This window comes from Hippopotamus amphibius, chromosome 13 (assembly GCF_030028045.1).
Source record: "Hippopotamus amphibius kiboko isolate mHipAmp2 chromosome 13, mHipAmp2.hap2, whole genome shotgun sequence".
NCBI lineage: Eukaryota > Metazoa > Chordata > Mammalia > Artiodactyla > Hippopotamidae > Hippopotamus > Hippopotamus amphibius.
In genome coordinates, this window is record NC_080198.1 from 34,810,911 (window position 1) to 34,830,163 (window position 19,253).

At 40.5% G+C, this 19,253-nt stretch overlaps 1 protein-coding gene and 1 pseudogene across 5 annotated transcripts in view; both read left to right on the top strand.

The window, feature by feature from the left end:
- DCP1A (decapping mRNA 1A) overlaps nucleotides 1-19,253 on the top strand; it is a 52,921-nt gene that overhangs the window by 24,087 nt on the left and 9,581 nt on the right. For 4 of the 5 annotated variants that reach the window (XM_057705090.1, XM_057705092.1, XM_057705091.1 and 1 more), the window contains 3 exons: nucleotides 1,356-1,422; nucleotides 6,781-6,919; nucleotides 9,056-9,169. In XM_057705090.1, the coding sequence (XP_057561073.1) occupies nucleotides 1,356-1,422; nucleotides 6,781-6,919; nucleotides 9,056-9,169 (320 nt within the window). Of the gene's footprint in view, nucleotides 1-908; nucleotides 965-1,355; nucleotides 1,423-6,780; nucleotides 6,920-9,055; nucleotides 9,170-19,253 lie in introns of those variants that run through there. The other variant, XM_057705094.1, reaches the window with a different exon arrangement.
- On the top strand, nucleotides 15,756-17,529 carry LOC130834657 (ferritin light chain-like; annotated as a pseudogene).

The window sequence follows — 19,253 nt, forward strand, 5'->3', positions numbered from 1 at the left end:
ACTGTAACATGGTATTAATTTTATATTTTTAAATTTTAAGAGACTCATAAAGGTTCTGGTGTTTGGTTTTGGAACATGATTTTCAATGATTAAGACATTTTTCCCCACATTTGACTATCAGTTTGTAAAGCATTTTACTATTATCAAGTGAAGAAAAACAAAACCTACAAGTTTCAGGTTAAATTTTATTTGGAGACCTTTCTGACGACTATAGCCCAGGAGATAGCCTCTCAGATAACTCTGAAGAATGCTCCAGTGAGGTAAGGGAGGAGACAGGATATATAGGAGTTTTTGCTGAAAACTTGTAGTTGAACATCAAAATATTACTGCTAATCACAAAAAACATATACCTCGGGGCTTCCTAGGTGGCACAGTGGTTAAGAATCTGCCTGCCAATGCAGGGGACACAGGTTCAATCCCTGCTCCAGGAAGATCCCCCATGCCACAGAGCAGCTAAGCCCGTGCACCACAATTGTTGAGCCTGTGCTCTAGAACCCATGAGCCTCAACTGTTGAGCCCATGTGCTGCAACTACTGAAGCCCACGCGCCTACAGCCCGTGTTCCACAATAAGAGAAGCCACCGCAATGAGGAGCCGATGCACCACAACAAAGAGTAGCCCCCCACTCACCGCAGCTAGAGAAAGCCTGTATGCAGCAACAAAGACCCAACACAGCCAATAAATAAATAAATAATAATAGATGAATTTATTTTTTAAAAAAACAGATACCTCAAGTTAATGATCTTTGTGCTTTTCTATGTACGGGAAGATGCGAGGTCTGGGCTCATAGAAATTATCCCTTAGATAGCTATCTTAGATATGCAACTATCTAGGGCCAGTATCCAGAGCATATAATGTTTCCTGTTTGTCTCCATCCTGAATTTGCCTTAGGGCTTGCCATGGGCGGTGCTGCAGTGGCTGATGGCTTGATGGCAGGCAAGGGCAACATTTTATTTACTGGAATGGTAGGCAATGTTCCCTTTCCACACAATCAATGTTAATTCTTTGTTTAGTTGGCAGCATTTTTTTTCTTGATAATACATAAGATAATAGTTCATCTTATACTTTAGTGGCATCTTAAGCTCCGTGAGATCTGGTAATGATGTCTAAAACCCAACTATTTTTGCAGTTTTCATTTGCAAAATACCTGCAAATTTACCTGCCCTAATTTGATTAATAATTTTATTATTAAACAGTTTGCAGCAAGGCTTTTTTTTTTCTTTAGAGTATCTGTTAACAGTTTGAGGGCCCGATGGTAAATTCTGTGACATTTTATGGTGATAATATATTACTTGTATATTACCCAAGTATTGAAACCTCATTTCCCTTTATCTTTTTTTTTCTTTGTTTTTCAAGTGTCAATATACAGTATCTGGTTTTATGACAAGAATGACTGTCACCGCATAGCCAAACTCATGGCCAAGTAAGTATTTCTGTTACACCATAGGTTTAATTAGTGATATATGAGAGATGAAAAAATGAACTTTTCCCCCTTCTCTTAGTTGCTAGAGTCCACTAACTCATTTATTTTCCCCCGATTTCCTGTTATTTTCAAAATTTTGAAAAAGCAGAAAAGCTTAAAGAAATCTAAAATTATCTATAATCCTACTACTACTAGTGTTAACCGTTTTTGTTTCATTCCAGTTTTTTTCTTTACGTGTACCTTGGGTTATGTGTGATTGTTTCATATGTCCACTGAAAGAAAAATGCACAACATAAAAGTTGTGAGTTAATTTTTATTCAGTGACCTTACTGAGGGCTATAGCTTGGGAGATAGCCTCTCAGATAGATCTGAGGAACTGCTCCCAAGAAGTAAGGGAGGAGCCAGGATATATATGAGCTCTTTTATATATGTGTGTGTGTGTGTGTGTGTGTGTGTGTGTGTGTGTGTGTGTATATGTATATCAGAAAAAATCATCTATTTATTTAAGAGATATTACCACCAAGAGGAAAATACCATAGGAAAAAATATTTACGTAATTGGAATCAGCTGAAGACAGCTCTGTTTTATTAATCAAACAAAAAAGGTATTTAGTGTATTCCTATCAGAAAAAAAGAGTTAAAATATGACCCTCAGCAATAGTAACAAGAATTTTAAAATACTTTAAAAAAAGAAAAAAGAAGAGAGCTAGAGGAGAGAATGCCAAAAGAATGAGGCTATATGAACTTTTTTGCTGAGAAAAACGTAGTCAAACATCAAAAGATTACTGCTAATAGCAAAGAACAGACGTCTCAAGGCGATGATTGTAGTGCTTTTCTATGTATGGGAAGATGCAGGAATCTGGGGTCACTGAAATGATTCCTTAGATATGCATCTTAATTATCTAAGGACTAGTATATCCAAAGCACAGAATATTTCCTGTTTTTCTCCATTCTGAATTCCTCTCAGGGTGCACTCTCTGTGGGCAACTGCAGTGGCTGTAGGCTTGATCCTTCTTGAACTGGAGTGGCAAGCAACACTTTTTTCTTTACATTTACAAAAGTAAGATCATACTGTACATCCTGCTTTTCATGTCAACAGGATTTTTCCAGGGCATTTGATAATCCTCTCTAGTATTTATAATGACTGCTTTGTGTTAAGTCCTGCAGACATCATAATTTAACTAGAACCTTTCTGTTAAACATGTGCTTAGAGCCATCAAACTACCTAGCTCCAGAGGGTATCCTAACCACCACGTGCAGTGATCTAACTTAGGTTCTCTCCAGTTTTCCACTATAACAGGTGGAACTGTGATCAGTAACTGATAGAGAACTCCTGCACACATCCATGGCTACTTCCTTGAAGAGAACTTATTTTTGACACACATTCTAGGTTTAGGAGTCCCCAGTCCTCTAATGAATTATGTCCCAGGAGAGTTGTTATAAACCAGGGTCTTGGAATTTGGAAAGTAATTTTCATTGGGTTGATGTTCTAAGGGATGGTTCATTGTCCTTTCTCAGACTGGCCCACAGAAGCCACCCCTCATGTGGCTTTTCTGTATTGCTGGCACTGCTATTCTAGTTTCTGGGAGCCCAAGACACTTAGGTTCTAGAGGGACCTGAGGTGCTGAAGAGCCCTGGACAAAATGCTGCTGTGGGCAGCGAGTTCTGGTGCACTTACCTTTGCTTTGCAAGTTTTGCCCGAATCTCTTCAGAAATGTGGACCTCTCTTCCCCCTCTGTCAAATCAAGATTCCCTTTGCTTTCCTGTAAGGTTTTTACCTACATGTTTGGGAGAAAGCAGTCTTAATTTTTTTTTAACAGTCTTAATTTTAAACTAATTCTTATAAAAATGTAAATAAATAATTAGGCCCAACATCTCAGTTCTAGGTGTATTTGCATTTTAAAAGAAGTGCACATGGCTAAGGGCACATTTTAGTCCAGGACTGCTAACATGACTCAGCTGGATGTTTATCTGCTTCCTGCTTTGTTTGCTGTAGCTGCGAGCTCACTGGCAGGCCATGTTTTGTACTCTGTGCACCCCAAGGACATTGTTCTGTACGAATTTGTGTCATTCATTCGAAAATGTATTGTTGGCTCTCTAGAACCAGACTTCTTTTTAGAACAGCTTTTCTCTAAAAAAAAAAAAAAAAAAGATGAAAACTACTCTTTTTACAAAGCCGTTTATTTGATGACCACTATTTTGTAGTTTTACAGTGACAGCAGAGGCAGCTTCTGATAACTTAGAAGACAGAGATTTGTTGATTCTTGGTTATCTTGAAACCAGAATATTTTTCTTAAATATCTATGCTTTGGAATATATTAATACATAGACTTTCACCTGAAGATGACAGCTTTTGGGTCCAAAGTGAGAGAACCTGGCTCTTGTAGAGCTAACAGCTATTCATAGGAAACCATTCTGAGCTTTTTTCTCTCTCAGGGCAGGTGGTACCCTAGGCAAGACTTCAGATCGTAGGAAAAGTAGAAGACTGAAGGCCTATCTGAAAATATTGTTTTGAACCTAGAAATAGGTTGAGGAAGTAGAAACAGGAAGCAGAAAGGAAAAAGAAGGGCATTCAGGGTTCCTTCACTAGAAATCCCCCAAAGAGAGACATTTGCTTACGCTTTCAGCTTATTTTACTGGAAGTTGGGGTTGTATTGAAGGTGATTAGCAGATGCCCTCATGAAGCTGTTGATGGTGAGTTTTCAAGTGTCTGGCCTATTTATGGCCGAAGAGAATACTAGTGTGTTAACATTAACTTTGTAATAAATGGCATTCTGGTCACCAAAGATTAAAAAGGTTACTTTATCTTTCTTTGCTCTGACTTTGCCTGTATACAGCCTCTATTTGCTGCATATTTCAGAATATCACCTCTGTTAACCAGAAATGCAGGTAAAATTCTTTTGGGCATATTCTGCATCTAAATAAAAGTGCCTCTCATTGCCCATTCTGTTAAATATGGTTCTTCCTATCACTGTTTTGACAGCTGCAATATAATAAAAATTCTTCAAGTAAAAAATTGATTTATCCTAAAAGGCATTAATAAGAACTGAGAAGCTATATAGGAGAGCAAGCACACTTCTAGACCTGTATTATATCTAAATTTGGAAATTGTTTTTGGTCAATGGCAAAGTTGAAAATTTACTAAAGTTGGAAAATGTTGACTCTTCTAAAGAGGAAATTCAGTCTGCCAGAAACTGTTTTTAACAGAAACTTGTTTGAGTGTTTACGTATACATAGACTATAAAATTTGGAGAACTCATGGAGGTGAGCTTTATTCTTGTTCTTACAGATAGTCTTAGGGGCATATTTGGGGGTTTCAGAGGAACGGAGAGAGGAAAGGTCGCTCTTCATGGAGTGTGAATTGGAAGAGCCCTTAGAGTCCAAGCCTGGCTGGTACGAGGATCCCTTACACACCACCAGCCAGTTTCTGCTTTCAGCAGTGGTGAGCTTTATAAGATGGCCTGTTGGATGGGTGAACAGTGGTGATTATTAGAAATGTTTTTCTTTTGAACCAAAATCACAGATCCAGTCCAGGTCAGAGGAGAGGTGAATACCAGCGTGGGCCAGCCAGGCAGTGTGGCAGGTGGTGGGTAGAAACAGGCTGTGTGACCAGGCCTTTCAGGCTGGTGTGGCCTATAACTGAGTATTAACTAATAAGTCATTTTTAATAGTACTCTTTTTTCTGATTATTAAAGGAGTGTCTGTTAATTATGGAAAATGAAGAGAAGTACAAAAAAAGAAAGTGAAATTGCTTGTTATCTACCATTAAGAAATAACCAATGTATATCTCTCCAGTCCTTTTTTCCTTTGCAACAGGCCCTACAGTTGTCACAATACAGTATTTCTTTCCCAAGAGTTGATTACCAGTGTAGATATAAATGAAACACTATTTATTCTAATCGATCTGATCCTCATATCACATGCCTTTCTTCTTTCAGTCTACCATCAAGTCCATGATTCTACATTTGTTTTATAAATAATAATCCTGTTAAGAGCTGTAAGAATCTAAATAGAGAAATGACACCATTACCTTGAAGCAGCATTTTCCAAGTAGGAATCCTGTTCAAGAGAAGATTCTACAGTCAGATAAATTTGGGGAAATCTAAAAGCCTATCTTTGGAGAATCATAATACACTTTAGCATGTTAAAAACTCAAAATGATTTTGCTATTAAAAAAAAAATCTGTTCAATATTGTTTAACCGAGAATTTTCAAATAAAAGAACTATCCCACACACACTGTTGGGAGTTCCTGGACAGGCTGTTTTCAAGTGGTAAGCTGACACTGGGTGGCCTGTTCTTGTCCTACTCCTCTTAGTCCATAAAAAACCTTTTATTACTGAATTGTTTTATTGCCTGTCATCATTACTGTCTGACACTTCTCAGTTGATATAATTATCAAGTTGTGACTGTGCCTGTAATCTCCCATGGCAGGTAGGCCTGTTCATTACAGTTGGGATTGAAACCTGAATGGATCTTTAAAAGAAAAAAAGATTAGTTGCCATATTAAAATGTATTACTTTTATTTCAAGCTTGAAGAAAAATATAAGAAATGATAAAATATCCATGTGCCCACCACCCAGCTTTCAGTTTCTCACATTTTGTTATAATTGCTTCAGAGTTTAATTGGGGTGGGGGGGTTCCTAAGAAATGAAACCCTTCAGGTAGATTTGAAGACCCCCAACTCTCAACTTAGACCTTGACTTTTCATGCTTTATATATTTTCAAGTGCAGAATTAGCTTAAGCAGTACAAATCAAAATAAAGAGCATTTGCCACAATCACCCTAAGTTCAGTCACCCACTTAGTGATTTTTAAGGAGAGAACAAGGGAAATATTTTGTTTGCTTGTAGTGCTACTGTTAACTTTTGAAGATTTACCAAGACCTCTGTTTGCAAGAAGCTTATCTTTCTCCTGGCTATCCTGTTGTCCGTATACACTCTCTAAACAACAGGGGTTGTTTAGCTGTGTAGTCTTCCTTTGTCTTGGTGGCATTGTCCATTTTCAAATTTCTTCACCAGTTAGTGTGACTGATTTTGAGATACTTTTAAAAAATAAAGAGATAATGAGATAATTTAGTAGAGTTTTAAAGGTACCTATTTCTACCAGCTCTGTAAAGGAATTATGTTTTTTTGGCCTTCTGACAGTGAAATGTATTGGTTGGTACTGTTGTGAGTGAGATGGTGAAGTAGTTAGCCATATACTCCTGAGATGAAGTAACCGAGGCTCTGTGTTTTGTATTGCGAGGACGGTGTTACCATGTATTATTCTTCCTGTATCCTTGGAAGATGGACACCAAAGGAGTTCTTGGGTCAGATTGTGTCGAAAGAGGTCTTTCTAAAACCTGGTTCTCCTCCTCTAGTGTGGTGGAAGAGGAGACACGGCGGTCCCAGCAAGCAGCTCGGGATAAGCAGAGTCCCAGCCAGGCCAATGGCTGCAATGACCACAGGCCCATCGACATCCTGGAGATGCTGAGCAGAGCCAAGGACGAGTATGAGAGGGTGAGACTCTGCATGCTGAGTGGGAGAACCAAAGGGAGGAGGAGGCCTGGGGGGGGACTCATGGACGAGGGAAGTCACCTCCAGGGCCAGTGGGAGTTAAGTAGTTCGAAAAGAAAACATCTTATAGTTTTAAGCCTAAAAGATAAAGAAAGAGATTTTCTTACCCCAGAAAATTTAGAATGCTTTTTTCTATTCCTGTAAAATTACTGTGGGAGAAAATGATCTTGGGCTGCAGGAGTTAGCTAGTTCTGGTTAGGTATGGAAAAGTTTTATGCCTCTTCTTCCACGCTGCAGACTCTGCTAGGTCTTAGGAATTGTGTAGTCTTTGAAAAGTACTCTGATAATTTGCACTCGGTAATACTGAAGCATGTATTTATGATCTCGTGCTAGGTGTACAGCCTTCATTAAGCATCACTTGGAATTTTACCCAAATGAGAGACTTTTCTAGAATGCTCTTTTTTTTTCTTTCTATTTTGTATTTTAGTTTATTTATTTATTTAGGCCTCGCCACAGGGCTTGTGAGATTTTAGTTCCCCGACCAGGGATTGAACCCAGGCCCTCGTCAGTGAAAGCGCAGAGTCCTAACCACTGGACTGCCAGGGAATTCCCTGTATTTTAGTTTAAAAATTAATAACTTTTTCTCCCCAAAGTTGAATTAAATGGAAGTCACAGTACATTCATTAATGTATTCGATACATTATGAACTGTCCAATATGTGCCAAGCAGTGAGCATTTCCTTGGTGGTCTTTAAACTTTGTGGCTTTGGAACTGTCCTGGCTTTTCATTTGACATCAGCACTTCAAGGCCCCACTCTTCACTGGAGTGAGGTGGAAGGTTTCCACTGCTGCACTTTGTTTCATCAGAATTATAGTTGTCATCTTACTCTTTACTAATGTTGGGTTAAGTTAAGCTTTTCTTGTTTAATCTTCACCTCACCAAAACTTTGGAACTGAAGTTTGGAGCTTTTTTTTTTAAAATCTGGTCCCTTGAGTGTTTTTGGTTTGTTTTTATTTTGACACAGATGGTGCTCACTAGATGCTGGATGAGATAGCCTAAATATAGCTTAAGTTTCTAAAAATTCCATGTCCATCTAGTGATCATTTTTTTAGGATTCTTTTTAAGAACAAAAATACAAGTTAACAGGAATTTTTAAACACTTTACAACTGTTTTATCACCTGTGATGGTGATGTTTAGAGACCTTTTTAATTTAATTTTTAAAAATATATGATGGTGTTAGAGTAATTGTACATCTATATGTCCAAAAAAATGAACCTCAACCTAAATGTAACACTTTATACAAAAAGCAACTTTAAATGGGTCAATAGATTTAAATGTAAAAAATAAAACTATAAAAATTTAGAAGAAATATATATTTACCATATGACCCAGAAATACCACTCCTAGGAATTTACTCTAGAAAATGAAGTTTTTGTCCATGCAAAAACGTATACAGGAATGTTTGTAGAAGCTGTACTCATAATCACCAAAAACTGGAGGCAACACAAATGTCATCCTATGGGTGAATGGATAAAAAAACAATTCTGTCACAGTGGAACACTACTCTGCAATAAAAAGGCGTGAACTGTTAATACCATGCAACAGCCTGGATGAATCTCAGACACATTATGCTAAGTTAAAGGAGCCAGCATTCCATTTATATGACGTTCTCGAAAAGATAGAACTAGTGCCAGAGAACAGATCACTGTTGCCAGGAGTGGAGGGAGGGCATGACTGCATTGGGATAGCACAGGGGAGTTTTGGGGGGTGATAGATGTGTTTTATATCCTGATTGTGGTGATGGGTACACAGAACTGTGCATTCAGAAGTTAATTTCACCATATATTAACTTAAAAAATAAAATGGAAAAGAACACACAATCAAGTAATGCTGTTTGCTTTTCCTTACAGGGGTTATAAAGATAACAGTTGTTACTAACGGTGCTGTCTCAAATCAAGTGCTCAGCTTTCTAGAAATTTTGTTGTTCAGGTTAATGTACATGCAGGTCCAAAGCAAACATCTGGAGGGATTTTATGCTTGACTTTTAAAATAATGTTTCTAGAAACCTTGAATTCTGTTTTGTGAGCCAAACAGTAGCAAGCTTTTTTCATGTAATATACTTTTCCTTTTAATTTAAGAATCAGATGGGCAACTCAAATATCTCCAGCCCTGGGTTACAGCCAAGTACTCAGATCTCCAATCTGGGAAGCACTGAGACTCTAGAAGAGACACCATCTGGGTCCCAAGATAAGGTTTGTACAGCTAAAGCCCTAGCTTTGTCCAAGGTAACCTAACACAGAGTCAACATTTTGTAAGGATTTTAATGCAGTACAAGTTTGGTTTGTTGTTCCTCTGTCAAAGTTTGTTTGTACAGGCAGCAACATAATGTCATCCTCTCATGTCATATCTCCATGTAACTGTCTTTCCTCTGGATTTTGCAGTAGCCTTCTATCCGGTTTCCCAGCGTTTGCTTTTGCCAGTCCCTCCCCTATTCTTAACCCAGCAGCCAAAGAAATCCTGGTATAACATGTTAGATCATGGCACTCCTCTGGGGTTCTCAGCTCAATCAAATAAAAGCCAGGGTCATGGCAGTGGCCCACAAAGCTCTAATCTGATGTGGTCCCCCTACTCCTGGCCTCATTTTCTATCTTTCTGCCTTGCTCCCAGTCTCATTGGCTTTTCTGCCTTTCCACAAATGTGCCCCTGCCTCAGGACAGGCCTTTGCACTTACAGTTCCCTTGGCCTAGAAGACTTCCCTCCTAGAAGTAGCTTGCTCCCTTTCCTCCTTCAGGTCTCTAGTGTCTCCATATACGTGAGGGCCTCTCTCATCACCCTATTTTAAACAACAGTCCTCCCCTACCCCTATCCTGCTGTGCTTTATTTCTGCCAGCTAACAGGGTTTGTGGATTTTTTAATTTTTTCATTGTCTATCTCCTCCCCGCCAAAATGCAAGCACCATGGGTGTAGCAGTTTTATCTGCCTTGTTCATTGCTGTATCCTCAGCATCTAGCATTGTAAATATTTGTTGAATGAAGTAATTCTCTTTATAACTGATGACTTGATAAATGAACAAATATCCAGTAAAAACCACAGTTTTGGGGGTTTTTTTTCTGTTTTATTTTTTTTGGCCACACCATGTGGCATGCAGGATCTTATTTCCCCAACCAGGGATTGAATCCATGCCACCTGCAAGTAGAAGCGTGGAGCCTTAACCACTGGACCACCAGGGAATTCCAAAAACCATAGTTGTTTGTTTGTTTGTTGTTTTTAATATTTATTTATTTATTTATGCTGCACTGGTCTTAGTTGTGGCACATAGGATTTTTGTTGCTGCCTGTGGGATCTTTGTTGTGGCATGCAGTATCTTCTGTTGCAGCATGCAAACTCTTAGTTGAGGCATACATGTGGGATCTAGTTCCTTGACCAGGAATTGAACCTGGGCCCCTGCATTGGGAGTGCGGAGTCTTAGCCACTGGACCACCAGGGAAGTCCCAAAAAAACATAGTTTTTTTAATTAAACTTTTTATTTTGAGATAATTATAGATTCATATGCAGTTGTAAGAAATAATACAGAAAGATCCATGTCCCCTTTACCCATTTACTCCATTGGTAACAGCTTGTAGAATACAGTACAGTATCACAACCAGAATACTGACACCATATACCCATCCTGTTCACACTTCCTTGTTTTATTCATGCTTGTGTGTGTGTGTGTGTGTGTTTAGTTCTATGCAATTTTATCTCATGTAGAGCTTTGTGTATCTACTACTGCAGTCAAGATACAGAAGACTTTCATCACCACAAGAATCCTCTGTGTTGCCCTTTTGTTATCACACTGACTTACATGTCACACCCTCCCAGCCTTCCTCTGGCATCCCTAACCCCTGGCAGTGGCTAGTCTGTCTCCAGGTCTGTAATATTGTCATTTCAAGAATTTTCTATAAATGGAATCATACAATATATAACCTTTTGGGATTATGTTTCTTCCCTCAGCGTAGCTCCTGGAGATTCACTGAAATTGTTATGTATATCAGTAGTTCCCTGTCATTGCCGAGTGGAAGTAACATTTTTAACCATTTACTTGTTAAAGAACATCTGGGTTGTTTTCAGTCTGGGACTGTTATGAATAAAATTTCCGTGAAAATTTGTGTACAGGTTTTTGTACATAAATTTCCTTTACTCTGGGGTAAATGCCCAAGAGTGCAAATGTTGAATAATGTGGTAATTACATGTTTTAGTTTAATAAGAAACTGCCCTGCCTTACTGTTTTCCAAAGAGGCTGTACCATTTTACATTCCCATCAGCAATGTATCTATAATGTTTTTAGGTATACAGATGGTAACTAATTTAAACCAGATTTTGTATACTACATTCCTTTGCTCCATTTTTACTGTATTTGGGGTTTAGGATCCTGACAGTCAAACATATATTAAAAGCAGTGCTATTTTTTGGGGGGGGTGGGGGGCGGGGGTTAAGCAGGGCTATATAAAATTTAATTTTTAAATAATATGTGTTAAGAGAGGCAGCGAGGGAAGGAGCAGATTCCTTCCGGTCTGGTTTATCAGCCAGTGGGCCAGTCACTTCCCCTTTCCTTTCTGAATCACAGGATTAAGGATTCTTGCAGTGCCTAACTCACAGACTTACTCTGAGACCCGAATGAAGAAATGGACACCCCCGTCCCCACCTTGCCAAACTCCATTTTATAGCCAAAATGACAGCATTTTGTAAAATACTGAGATCTGGATATTGTCAGAGCCATGTGATGGTCTAAAATTAGCTTAAATCCATAATCGGCCCTGCACACAGATAGTACATTGGTTTAGTAACACTGCCATCTAGTGCTGAGGAGCAAATAATGTTGTCAAGCCTTAATAGTATTAAATTTTATTTCAGTTTCATAATTCACTTATTAAAATTCCCTGGGGACTGTTTCCCTGGTTTGTTTTGTATTGTTTTTTTGGTTCCTGTGGTTAAGAATAATTGTACCTCCTACTATGCCCAGGGCACTACTGGGTGGTAAATCTGACATGGACACAATAAATCCAAACAGAAATATGAAATTCTCTAAACAGCAAGAGCTATGGGGTGAAGAAGGAACAATGGAAAACCTGTTATAGTTCAGTGGGGTTTTTTTTAATATTTATTTATTTATTTGGCTGCGCCAGGTCTTAGTTGCAGCACACAAAATCTTCGTTGCTGCATGCAGGATCTTTTAGTTGCGTTATGTGGGATCTTTTAGTTGCAGCATGTGGGATCTAGTTCTCTGACCAGGAATCAAACCCGGGCCCCCTCATTGGGAGCTTGGAGTCTTTGCCACTGTACCAGGAAGTCCCCTAATATAGTTTATTAGAATTTTTTTGAGTACCGTACATGTTGTCGTTCACTGAGTTCCACTTCCCAAGGATATGGTCAGACTAAAACTTAAGTGAGGCACTACAGAGCTCAGAATCCAGATTTTAAGCATATTCAGACATGAGTAAAGAATAAAATTTCATCTTTTCTATGGATGACAGAAGATGAATCCATGAATAAACAAGCCCAGCTACTAGAGGAATGCAGCCAGGTTTTCTTGTCAGAGGCAGAGAAGTGTAGAGAGGGTCCTGTTCAACTCAGAGACTGTGAAGCTTTGGGGAGTTTGTATGGAGACGCATACTCTGCCCACTCAGCCTCTTGTGACTGATTCAGCCAGTTACATGTTTCCAAAAGTTGGTACATTTTGACCTGTATCCACGTCTTAGTGGATATTGAAGTCTTAGCTGCACCTCTCTTCTCCAGAGGATCATGTCACCATTCAGTTGATCAGGTGACCTGCTGTCTGCTTGATGGATATTTCAGGATGGTGGCATAATAGTCAAGAATATGGACTGTCTTGTTAGAACTAGGTTGGAGTTTGGTTCTGTTGTTGTACTTGGGCATCATGTATAAAATGGCAGTGATAATAGTACTGCCCTCACCAATTAATAGAGTAATGTGTGTAAAGTGTGTAGCACAGGGCCTCCTGTACAGTGAGTGTTCTGTCTGTGGTAACTCTTATTGCCCTGGTAACCTCATGTATTCCACCTTCTGTGATAAACCTCAGAAACCCTAATGCTTTACCACACACCCGATTCCAGAGAAAGTCTGAGAATCTGTGTCTGGCCTGGTGGAAGTTGCAGGGAGGCAGCTTGGAGAAACTGGAAACTTTCTGCTGCTTTTGCAGTCAGAGTTCAGTGTTCTACCAAATGGTTTCATTTTTTTTAATATAAAGTAGATTTGAAACCATCAGAAATACCAGTTTTTAAGTTATAAGTGTAGAAACATTTCACATGTAAATGTGGGTAACGTTACTTGTTCAAAAGTTAATTTGTGTTCCACTAGGTAAAAATTGCTGCCTGTGTGATATCATTTATGAAGCCTAAGGTGTATTTCATGGTGAGGCATCCTGTTGTTTGCTCCTTTTCTTATAATATACAATAATATTCTTCCCTGGAAGAGACTCTTTAAGTTTCTGCAAGATGGTCCCAATATGGTCTGTGTGGTTTTTTGTTGTTTTGGTTTTTGGTTTGTATTTATTTATTTATTTATGTATTTATTTATGGCTGCATTGGGTCTTCATTGCTGCACGCGGGCTTTTCTCTAGTTGTGGCAAGTGGAGGCTACTCTTCATTGCAGTACACAGCCTTCTCATTGCAGTGGCTTCTCTTGTTGCCGAGCATGGGCTCTAGGCTCTTGGGCTTCAGTAGTTGTGGCACGCAGGCTCAGTAATTGTGGCTACCAAGCTCTAGAGCGCAGACTCAGTAGTTGTGGCACATGGGCTTAGCTGCTCCACGGCGTGTGGGATCTTCCCAGACCAGGGCTTGAACCCAACATCCCCTGCATTGGCAGGCAGATTCTTAACCACTGTGCCACCAGGGAAGTCCTGGTCTGTGTTTTCTAAAGTAGGTATATTTAAATGTTGGTTTGTGCATATGTGTGTATGTATATACACACATATACATAAAAGAATATGGCGACCAAGATCTTCATAACTGGTACTTCCCTGGCAGTCCAGTCATTAGGACTCCGAGCTTCCACTGCAGGGGGTGTGGGTTCAATCCCTGGTTGGAGAACTAGGATCCTGCCTGCTGCGTGGTGCAGCCAAAAAATAATTGATATTTTTTAGAACTGGGCAAAGAACTGAATAGATATTTCTCCAAATAAGGTACACAAATGACCAGCAAGTGTTGGTGAGAATATGAAGAAATTAGAACCTTCTTGCATTGCTAGTGGTAATGTAAAATAGTACAGCAGCCATGGAGAACAGTTTGGGAGTTCCTCGGAAAGTTAAAGTGTGGAATTACCATATGGTCCAGCAGTTCTGTTCCTGGATATGTACCCGAAAGAATTGCAACAAGGACTAAAACAGATACTTTTACACTAATGTTCTGTGAAGCATTATTCATAACAGCCAAGAGGTGGAAACAAATTGTCAATCATCAGATGAATGGATAAACAAAATGTAGTATATAGGTACAGTGGAGTGTTCTTCAGCCTTTAAAAGGAATGAAATTCTGGGAATACCCTGGCAGTCCAGTGGTTACGATTCCACGCTTCTGCTGCAGAGGGCACAGTTTCGACCCCTGGTCAGGAAACTGATTGCACAAGCCACGAGGCTCAGCCAAAAAAAATAATAAAATTAAAAAATAAAAGGAATGAAATTCTGGTACCTGCTACAACATGGATGAACCTTGAAAACATGCTAAATGAAATGGTCAGTCACAAAAAGACAAATATTGTACAGTTGCACTTATACAAGGTATATAGAGTAGGCAAATTTATAGATGTAGAAAGTAAAATAGAGATTACAAGGGGCTGTGAGTGGGGCATTGGGGGTGATGGGGAGAGAAGATAGGGAGTTATTTAATGGGTACAGAGTTTCTGTTAGGGTTGATGAAAAGCTTCTATAAATAGATGGTGGTAGTGACACATCATTGTTAATGTTCTGAATGTCACTGAATTTTACACTTATGGTATAAATATGGTTAAAATGATAACTGTCATTATGTATATTTTACCATAACTTTTTGTTGTGTGTTTTTTGGGGTTTTTTTTGTTGTTGTTATTCTTTGTTACTGTGAGTGGGCTTTTTCTCTAGTTGTGATGAGTGGGAGCTACTCTTCATTGCGGTGTGTGGGCTTCTCAGTGTGGTGGCTTCTGTTGCAGAGCACGGGCTCTAGGCATGCTGGCTTCAGTAGTTGCAGCATGTGGGCTCTGTAGTTGTGGCACATGGCTTAGTTGTTCCATGGCATGTGGGATCTTCCTGGCCCAGAGATCAAACCCGTGTCCCCTGCATTGGCAGGCAGATTCCTAACCACTGCGCCCCCACGGAAGTCCCTATCATAACTTTTAGAAGTGGGAGGGGGAAGGAATCGTCTCTGTGCTCCTCAGTAGACATTCATGATGCCAGGGATCCAAAAGTCAGTAGATCACAGTGTTGAACGTGGGGGGTGGAACCTGTGCTTTCTACTACAGCTGTGTAGCCTGGACAGAGAGGAAAAGAGACATTTGTCTCATATCAGGTTTTATTGTCTATTTCAGATTACATTGAATAGATTCGAAATGTTACCAGTGAATTTTAAACAGCTGTGTCTTTAATGACTCCTTGCATCAGGGAAAAATGGGGTGACTTGTAATAGCACAGCCTTCATATCCCATCAAGTGGGTTTGTTGTTGTTATTTTGCATTATAGGGTATGATATTCCAGAAGGATATGATAGATTTTTAATATCCTGGCGTGTTATTTGATGTTCATTCAAACATATCCAAACAGATTTATCCTGATTGCTGTTAAGAGTATACCTGGGGCAGTGTGCTTGGTGCTCCCAAGGATCTGTCTCTTGCTTCAGCAGTGTTTGGACGGAACAGACCCAGGGACGCCCCTTGCTCCAGCCTCCGACCACCCTCCAACCTTTTTTCCATGTGCAGCCCTTGGAATCAGCCACTCAGATATCCTCGGTCACCTGGACCAGCCAACACCATTTTTTGAGCTTAATTCCTAATTACCGATCAACCATGAGCTCCCAGATTCATCAGAATTATTCCACCAAGGTGGAGGCTGCTGTCAACTACCTGGTCAACATGCATCTGCGGGCCTCCTACACATACCTCTCACTGGGCTTCTATTTCGACCTCAATAATGTGACTCTGGAGGGCATGGGCCACTTTTTCCGCAAATTGGTAGAGGAGAATGCAAGGGTGCCCGGCGTATAAAGCATCTCTTGAAAATGTAAAATCAGCACGGCAGCCGCGCCCTCTTCTAGAATGTGCAGAAGCCATCTCAAGATGAGTGGGGTAAAACCCAGGATGCTATGGAAGACGCCGTTCTCATGGACAAGAACCTGAACCAGGCCCTTTTGGATCTGCATGCCCTGGGTTCTGCCTGGGCAGACCTCCACCTCTGTGACTTCCTGGAGAGCTGCTTCCTGGATGAGAAGGTGAAGTGCATCAAGATGGGCGACCACCTGACCAGCCTGCCAGGCTGGCTGGTCCCCAGGCTGGGCTGGGCGAGGATCTCTTCGAAAGGCTCACACTCAAGTACGACTAGGAGCCTCCAGAGCCCAGTGGCCTTTGAGGAGCCCCTCTGGTGTCAGGGCTTCTGCCTGAAGCCCCTCTCTGCAGCCAGTAGGCAGCTTTTTAACCATCCTGTAACCCTCTCCCAAGCTTTGGACCAAATGGAAACAATAAAGCTTTTTGCCGGAAAAAAGAAAAAAACAAAACTATATCAGGGCTCATATAATGATGATGATAGCCAACTCCATTTATTGGATGCTTGTTGGGCACCAGACATTATATTGAGGATTTAATTTTTACAACAGCTATGTGAGGCCATTAGCCACAATTGCCCCCAGTTTTCAGATGAGGAAACTAAATAGAAATGCTGTAATTTTCCCTGTTAACATCTGGGAATTGAACATAGGTATTTTTTATTTCAGACCCTCAGCTCTACAGTTTTTCCAGAAGTAAAAATGTAAGGATATTAAACCATGTAAAGTCTTTTGCAGTTTTTTCACATCCACAATTTATAACTAGGTGTTAGTGCCGCCTAATATTTGGAGTGAGATTCTGAATCTGGAAAATTGCATGAAGTGCTAGAAGGTGTTGTGACAAGGCAGTCTTACTAGTCTCAACTACAGCGTTATTAGTGGGGGGCCTGAATGTGCTATTTGCGAATTCCTTCATTTAAACAAAGCCTCTTGTCACATTAACTTGCCAAGATATATTATGTTAGCTTTAATATTAATAGAATTCTCTTCGAGTTTTTTCTAAGATATAATGCTGTGGTATGAAATTATAATTTTTTTCAGCTGGTGGAGGCTTCTGTGTCTTCCTCCACAACAGCTATGTCGTATCACCTACGATCTCCTCAGATCTGCCCTGCCACCTCTCTCTCACCCAGCAGATGCTTCTACCCTCACACAGTTGCGCTCCCGAAACTTTTTCTATCCCTAATGCGTAAAGTTCCCTGCAGCCTCAGTCCTCCTTTCCCTGTTGTCCCTCCTCAACAAAGGGGATCCCTAACCCTCTTCCCTTAAGAGCCTGTTGCCCAGAAGCTCCCTCTCTTTTCTTCTCCCCACCCCTGCCCATCACAGCACAATGCCCCAGGCACCTGGTTAACACCATTAATCATTTGTCAAATGGATGCAACAAACATTGGGGGAAAGCTGAGCTTGTTTTCCTGTAGAAATGCGATCATACTGGGACTTACCTGGTGGTGCGGTGGTTAAGAATCTGCCTGCCAGCGCAGGGGACATGGGTTTGATCCCTGGTCTGGGAAGATCCCACATGCCACGGAGCAGCTAAGCCCATGTGCCACAACTACCAAGTCTGCGCTCTAGAGCCCATGAGCCACAACTACTCAGCCCACGTACCTAGAGCCCGTGCTCAGCAACAAGAGAAGCCTCTGCAATGAGAAGCCCGCACACTGCAAGGAAGAGTAACCCCTGCTCACCACAACTAGAAAAAGCCTGCATGCAACAATGAAGACCCAACGCAGCCCCCTCCCCCAAAAAAGTGGTCGTATCATAGTGTTATAATCATTGTATTTCAGATGCAGTGTACTTTAGGGCCTTTATAGACTTTTTGGGGCCCTGAAAATCATGTCTTTCAGTGAATTTTTTTTCCCATGTAAACATATACGTAAATAACTAAGAAGTCCGCACACATTAGGGATAAAACCATAAGCTGAGGCTGCTTGTGTTCTCAGAGTACTTTGTAAGCTCGAATGTAAGCTCTGTCAAGGAGGGACCTTTTTTTTGTTACTCCCTGGTATGTCCTTTGGGCCCAGGTCAGAGCAGGACCTGGCAGGCACCCTGTGCATACTCAGCAAATAAAGGTTAAATGAATTCGGCAGTACTGCTTGAAGGGAATGTGCAGGAAAGCTCACAGGTGGGAAGCATGAATGTTTCTCCTTTTAACATTTTCAGGCTTAAGTGCTTTGCTTTTTCTTAAGGATTCTATGATTTGGGAGTAGGAAGGAGGAATGACTTGCTGTTTAAAAAATGGTTAAATTGGGGGGCTTCCTAGGTGGCGCAGTGGTTGAGAATCCGCCTGCCAATTCAGGGGACACGGGTTCGATCCCTGCTCCAGGAAGATCCCACATGCCATGGAGCAGCTAAGCCTGTGCGCCACAACTTTTGAGCCTGCGCTTTAGAGCCTGCGAGCCACAACTGTTGAGCCCATGTGCTGCAACTACTGAAGCCCACACGCCTAGAGCCCGTGCTCCGCAACGAGAAGCCACGGCAATGAGGAGCCTGCGCACCACAGCGAAGAGTAGTCCCCACTCACTGCAACTAAAAAGAAAGCGCGCACAGCAAAAAAGACCCAACACAGCCAATAAATAAATTAATTAATTAATTAATTAATTAATTTAAAAAGGTTAAATTAGGAGGGGCAAGATGGGGGTAGAAGATTAAGAGGTACAAACTACTATGTATAAAATAAATAAGATACAAGGATACATTGTCCAGCACAGGGAATGTAGCCAATATTTTATAATAACTTTAAATGAAGTATGGTCTATAAAAATATTGAATCACTGTGTTGTACCCCTGAAACTGATATAATGTATCACCTGTACTTTAATTTTTTTTTAATAGTTAAATTTATTTTCTGATATTTGAGGCCTAGTTCTCAAGGTGCAATGCCTACCTTGTAGTCAAAAAATCGTGAAAATAAAGATAGGATCGCTTGATCAGCATTTAGTCCCTCACTCCTCTTGAGTGCAGTTTCTCTACCATGTGTGACTGACATGGGGCAGTTAGGCACAATTAACTTTGTAGTAAAGTAACTGCACCTTCACCTTATATATGTGTGCCAAGA